Genomic DNA, 6,000 nt, shown 5'->3' on the forward strand with positions numbered 1-6,000 from the left:
AACATATTAAGGATTACACATTAACATAAAACTGTTGTCGGAACCATACTGAATTTCGCCAGAGAAACACACACACACACATATGAAGAGAGAGAGAGAGTATGCATAGTATGCAAACGGCTACCAAACAGCCATCATAATTCGTCATACAATGAGAACAGGACAAATCAACAATTGACAATGACTAATTAATATTAAAATCTGTAACATAATGTATTGTTTGGAGTTTAGTCTGTTACTGTTACTATTTTTACCATTTCTTCTTGGAGCAACTGTAACCCACATTATTTCCTTAGGGATTAATAAAGTATTCTGATTCTGATTGTTTCAGGATGACCTGCCATTACCCAATGACACATCTGCTTACCTGTATCTTTTGCTCGTTTCTCCTCTTCTTTTCTATTTTTTCTAAACCGAGGACCTGATGGCTTTGAACTTTTCTTGTCCATCTTCCATTGGTTTTAATTTTCCACTCCAGTACAAATCCCCCAACTCGAGGATCACCACAACATAACCTAACAGACCTACACCTTAGTTCACAGATTCACTTTGTCTAAGGTGCATTTCTGGGATTTCACACAACCCAGGATTCAAATCATGAATACATAATGGGCTTGGATTTACAACATTATGAATGAAATGTGCTCTATTTGGAAGCAGCAGGGCCCTCCCCTTTCGACAGATTGTGTGTGAGACTTTAAATCATCAAACTGTAAATTGTTACACCCCGAGTCCTAAAGTGTATATTTATTTTCTTACTCTTCTTATATTTATTGTTTGTTTTCTTGCACTGCTGTAACTGGAGCCTCGTCGTCTCGTCTCTCTATATACTGGACTGTCTGTAGCGGAGATGACAAAGTTTACTTTGACTTCAGCAGCGCGCAGGCGCACCGAGGGCTCTCGCGCTCACTTTTCGCGTATAGAATTTCGAAAAAACATCGGTGCAAATTATAAGTCTGTATCATGATGTCCGGTGTTTTCGTGTTTGTTGGTTTGTTTTTATTTTGTTTTATTTTGCGAGTTGGTTATTAGATGCTGCTCCAGCCACCCAGAGAATCCCCCGCCGCCCCGCCCTCTCCTCCCTGTGCCGCAAGCAGCAGGCGCACCTCGCAAACGGAGGGCGCCCTTACTCCCAGCAAACGGGCGATAGAAAACCGATCGGTGCCTATGACATTCCCAATATGCGCTGGCTGATGTCAGGGCAGCATGAGTACGAGCAATTTTTTTGTTTTGTTTTGGGGTTTTTTTTGCCGATGCCCGTGATGCCGCCCCCCACCACGATGCCGCCCCGGGCAACCGCCCGTGTCGCCCGTATCAAAAACCGCTACTGAGCGCACGGTCTACTTTGTTCTTTAATCACCAAAAACGTCATAAACGGCCTAGTTGGTATTTCATTTTGAAAGTCTAGACCGGAACTTCACCTGTATCGTGTTCTAACCTGACTCGGGTCGAGGCTCGGGTGGTGCTGTGGACATCCTGATGGCTGAATGATGGAGTCCGTGCTGCTGTTCCCGTCGGTTTAAGGCACCTCGCTCAGGAACACCACCTTCATTCTCCTCGATCAACTCACTCCCGCTCAGGTAACGTCACGTGACTCTAAGCGGGTTTTATCTGTGCGGTCATCAGTGTCACCTGCAGAGAGATGCGCGTGTCGTTATGGTGATAGGAACCAACAAACGCGAGGACGTAAAGAAGGGTGCTGATGCTCGTGTTGGTTTCTGTTAATATGGAGTTAGATTATTTTGTTATGACCACCGTGGAAATGATGTCACCTGCACACACCTGCAGGAATAAGGGACTGTTTTGGACTAATAACTCTGTCGTCATTTCCGCCTTTCTGCATCGACAGTTAACATGGGAGAGCAGAGGTCACATCCTCCAGGCTCTCACATACATCACCAATCAACTTAAAACAGGTCCCAGCACTGTCTATGATAATATAATATAATATAATATAATATAATATAATATAATATAATATAATATGTTACAGAATGATAGCAGGTATATTCAACCTGAAGCACAGTTTTATTGCTGCAGCTGTTTAAATTATTTTTAACTGATTATTTTTGAAGTGTGCTAAATTATTGTTGTTTATATTTAATTATTCATTGTATTAACAAAATAAAGAGGAAATAACACAATAATATTACAGTTATATAATAAGGATATAACATAAAAATGGCTCACGTGTAAGTTCATGCACGTGTTTGCAGTTTTTTTTATTGTTTTATTTTGTGATTTAATTGAGTTGTTTTACTATTCAGAGGTTTTTTATCTTTTTTGTTTTTATGTTATTATTATCATACTGTTCGGTTGTTTGTTTACGTTTAATTTATATATATTTAAGATATCAGAGATGAATCGAGCGTCTCGCCTCATCAGTAAGCGAAAGTAGAGAATCTCCTTACTTACTCACCAAAAGTCCCAAGTTCAGAAGATTATTGACAAATTTCTTTTACAGTATTTGTGAAATCATCATTTTTGCCTCATTTAAAAAATTATATGTTGTAAATCTGCTGTTTTCTTGGTGTTGATGACAAACCTTTCGTCAGCTGTATTTATGTTTAGTTTGCATTTTTCATGTGCGCAGCGTCATGTTGGCCAGGAAGGGCCTCCTGCCGGACGGCTTCCTGCTGACCCGGCTGGCAGAGGACCAGAACCAGCCAAACCGCAGCCGTTCGAGGTCTCAGAGAGCCCGCTTCATCACCAAGACCGGATCCTGTAATGTGGCTCACAAGAACATCAGGGAACAGGTAGAGCAGTGAGTGTGTGGAGTCTCCGCAGAGTTTTTGGTTCTAAGTTATGGAAATGTCTCGTGATGTGGTTCAGCATGCAATGAAAGCTTCAGATTGTTCAGACCGACAATCGCTTATGCAGGACTTTTCTCTTTTCCTGTTCTGTGGCAGAATGTAGATAAAAAGCTAAAGAGGACCGAGGGCAGAGCGTCTGGGAGCTCCACTGTGTTTTTTAGCTGTTAAACATCCTTTTACTTTGATAAGCCAGAATCCAAAAGAAGTTAGATGTTGTTATGGGTGATGGGAAGAAAAGGTCCGGGGGTAGAACAACTTTTGGGTTGGGTTTGCTGACGGGAGGCTTTGTGGTGTGGTTCAGGGTCGCTTCCTGCAGGACGTTTTCACCACCATGGTGGACCTGAAGTGGCAGCACTCCCTCCTCATCTTCACCTCCGCCTTCCTCTGCTCCTGGATGCTCTTCGCTATGATCTGGTGGCTCCTCGCCTTCGCTCACGGAGACCTAGAGCCCCGCGACCCCAACGGCGACCCAGGCCCAGTCCCCTGCGTCACCGCCATCCACTCCTTCACCTCTGCCTTCCTCTTCTCCATTGAAGTCCAGGTGAGAGTTGCTCCCTGGTGATGCTGGTGTAGACTTCTGTCTTGTGGTAATCCTGGATGCTTCCCATCTAGGTGACCATCGGTTTTGGCGGCAGGATGGTGACGGAGGAGTGTCCGCTGGCCATCACCGTGTTGATCATTCAGAACATTTTGGGGCTGATCATCAATGCCGTGATGCTTGGCTGCGTGTTCATGAAGACAGCGCAGGCCAACCGGCGAGCAGAAACACTCATCTTCTCCAAAAACGCCGTCATAGCTCCTCGAAATGGCCGGCCAACTTTCATGTTCAGAGTTGGAGATCTGAGGAAAAGCATGATCATCTCAGCCACCGTCCAGCTGCAGGTGACCTACAACTTCAGCTGAGCTCCACATCACGCATACAAAACAAAACAGCCCCACTGAAGATACAGACACAAAACTGAAATCTTCTCTCCAGGTGATCCGGCGGACGGTGACGTCAGAAGGCGAGGTGATCCCCGTGTGCCAGCTGGACATCCAGGTGGAGAACCCTCTGAGGAGTAACGGCATCTTCCTGGTGTCTCCTCTGATCATCAGCCACACCATGGAGCGAGGGAGTCCTCTCTACGAGCTGTCCGCCCAGTCTCTGGCTTCCGAGGACCTGGAGATCATCGTCATCCTGGAAGGTGAGAATTTTACCTTCCTTTATATAATCCACCCACTGTTGTCATCTTCTCTGCTAACACAGAGCAGCTATCTGAACGCTACTCCAACAGAGGTCGATCATCTTGTTAATAACTTTGCCTGCTCACTACGTACGACTCTGGATACTGTAACTGCTGTGAAAACTAAGGCCTCAAATCAGAAGTACCTGACTCCGTGGTATAATTCTCTTTAATTCGCTTTAGTGAAGGTTACAAATGATCTTCTTATGGCCTCTGACAGTGGACTCATCTCTGTGCTTGTCCTGCTAGACCTCAGTGCAGCGTTCGATACTGTTGACCATAATATCCTATTAGAGCGATTAGAACATGCTGTAGGTATTACAGGTACTGCACTGCAGTGGTTTGTATCATATCTATCTAATAGACTCCAATTTGTACATGTAAATGGAGAGTCCTCTTCACACACTAAGGTCAATTATGGAGTTCCACAGGGTTCAGTGCTAGGACCAATTCTGTTTACATTATACATGCTTCCCTTAGGCAGCATCATTAGAAGACATAGCATACATTTTCACTGCTATGCTGATGACACGCAGCTCTATCTATCCATGAAGCCAGGTAACACACACCAATGAGTTAAACTGCAGGAATGTCTTAAAGACATAAAGACCTGGATGGCCGCTAACTTTCTGCTTCTTAATTCAGATCAAACTGAGGTTATTGTACTCGGCCCTGAAAATCTTAGAAATATGGTATCTAAGCAGATTCTTACTCTGGATGGCATTACCTTGGCCTCCAGTAATGCTGTGAGGAACCTTGGAGTCATTTTTGACCAGGACATGTCCTTCAATGCACATATTAAACAAATATGTAAGACTGCTTTCTTCCATTTGCGCAACATCTCTAAAATTAGAAATATCCTGTTGTTGTGATTTGGATTGAACTTTAAAAAGAGTCCTGAAGGCGCCTGCAGCTGTAAAGTGACACTGAATGAATAAAACTTCTGGAGGTGTTTGACCTTTAACTTCAGGTCTGCATGTGCCCTCTGTTTCTTCTTTTAGGTGTGGTGGAGACGACGGGGATCACCATGCAGGCTCGGACCTCTTACATACCCGAGGAGATCCTGTGGGGGAGGCGCTTCGTCTCCATCATCACGGAGGAGGATGGCAGGTACTGCGTCGACTACTCCAAGTTCGGAAACACTGTTCCCGTCCGGATGTCGTCTCTCAGCGCCAAGGAGCTCGACCAGACCAGAGGAGTCCAGGAAGGAGTGTCTGACGTCCAGCTGCAGGGTTGGGGGCTGGTCCGAGCCGGCAGAGGGGGCTTCCGCAGAGGAGGGCGGGCCTACAACAGCTCCGCCCCTCAGCCCTGGTACGCCCAATCAGAGAAAGCAGAGAAGGAGGTGGAGCAGAAGGGACAGAAAAAGACAGTCCAGCTGGAGGTGATCGGACGGCAGATTGAAGGGGACGCGCTCGGAGAGCTGAGTGACTGAACACAGCGCCCACTGCTGTACACCCAGGTGAACTGCACTGCACTCATGTGCCTGTTAAAGGATGCTGATCTCCCACAATGCAATGCACAAAGGTTTCTCAGAGCTGGAAGACATTAAATATTTGTGTAGAAGACAGAAATTAACATTATTTTAAAAACACTGAATGTTATAGATGGAACACGTTAGTGATAATACTCATTATAAATATACGTTTACCACATACTCCCCTAAACTATTGAATTTATGACAACAGAGACAGGAAACTGACCACAACATGTTTTTTGGTTTGTGTCCATCGTGTTCATACTGACTATTTTAATAGACTTAAACTGCTGATTTTAAACTGATTTTAGGACACACTTAGCTTGTTGTCTCCTTTCCTTTCCTTGTGGTTATCTCCTCCTTTAGTTCTAAATTATTTAACAGTCACATTAAACCCTGTGTGTGTGTAAGTACTGTATACTGTAGACAAAGACACTCCAGTGAGTACTGAGGTGTATAGCATATCTCCTGCTGCTTAAGAACACTTCTG

General features: G+C 44.7%; 2 protein-coding genes across 3 annotated transcripts in view; one reads left to right on the top strand and one right to left on the bottom strand.

Annotated features, from left to right (window-relative positions):
- Positions 1-1,550, bottom strand: part of zgc:171459 (uncharacterized protein LOC562056 homolog) — a 26,609-nt gene extending 25,059 nt beyond the window's left edge. The window contains exon 1 of the mRNA XM_039614955.1: positions 1,439-1,550. The gene's annotated coding sequence lies outside the window, so the exon portion shown is untranslated. The remainder of the gene's footprint in view (positions 1-1,438) is intronic.
- kcnj11l (potassium inwardly rectifying channel subfamily J member 11, like) lies at positions 1,468-6,000 on the top strand. 2 transcript variants are annotated; one of them, XM_031751791.2, is made up of 6 exons: positions 1,468-1,580; positions 2,594-2,756; positions 3,115-3,354; positions 3,426-3,695; positions 3,790-3,997; positions 5,038-6,000. In XM_031751791.2, exons 2-6 carry the CDS (start codon positions 2,598-2,600, stop codon positions 5,466-5,468), a joined length of 1,308 nt encoding a protein of 435 aa, XP_031607651.1. In that variant the 5' UTR covers positions 1,468-1,580; positions 2,594-2,597; the 3' UTR covers positions 5,469-6,000. The 2 variants fall into 2 exon arrangements, with proteins under 2 accessions (XP_031607651.1, XP_039470890.1); XM_039614956.1 differs by lacking the exon at positions 1,468-1,580 and adding an exon at positions 1,816-1,916.

The sequence above is a fragment of the Oreochromis aureus genome, linkage group 7 (assembly GCF_013358895.1).
Source record: "Oreochromis aureus strain Israel breed Guangdong linkage group 7, ZZ_aureus, whole genome shotgun sequence".
NCBI lineage: Eukaryota > Metazoa > Chordata > Actinopteri > Cichliformes > Cichlidae > Oreochromis > Oreochromis aureus.

Bases quoted from the DNA above. Each gene is read 5' to 3' on its own strand.
- kcnj11l (XM_031751791.2), top strand. From the start codon at position 2,598: ATGTTGGCCAGGAAGGGCCTCCTGCCGGACGGCTTCCTGCTGACCCGG. The intron at 2,757-3,114 runs GTAGAGCAGTGA...GGTGTGGTTCAG, and splicing joins ACAAGAACATCAGGGAACAG to GGTCGCTTCCTGCAGGACGT. The intron at 3,355-3,425 runs GTGAGAGTTGCT...CTTCCCATCTAG, and splicing joins TCTTCTCCATTGAAGTCCAG to GTGACCATCGGTTTTGGCGG.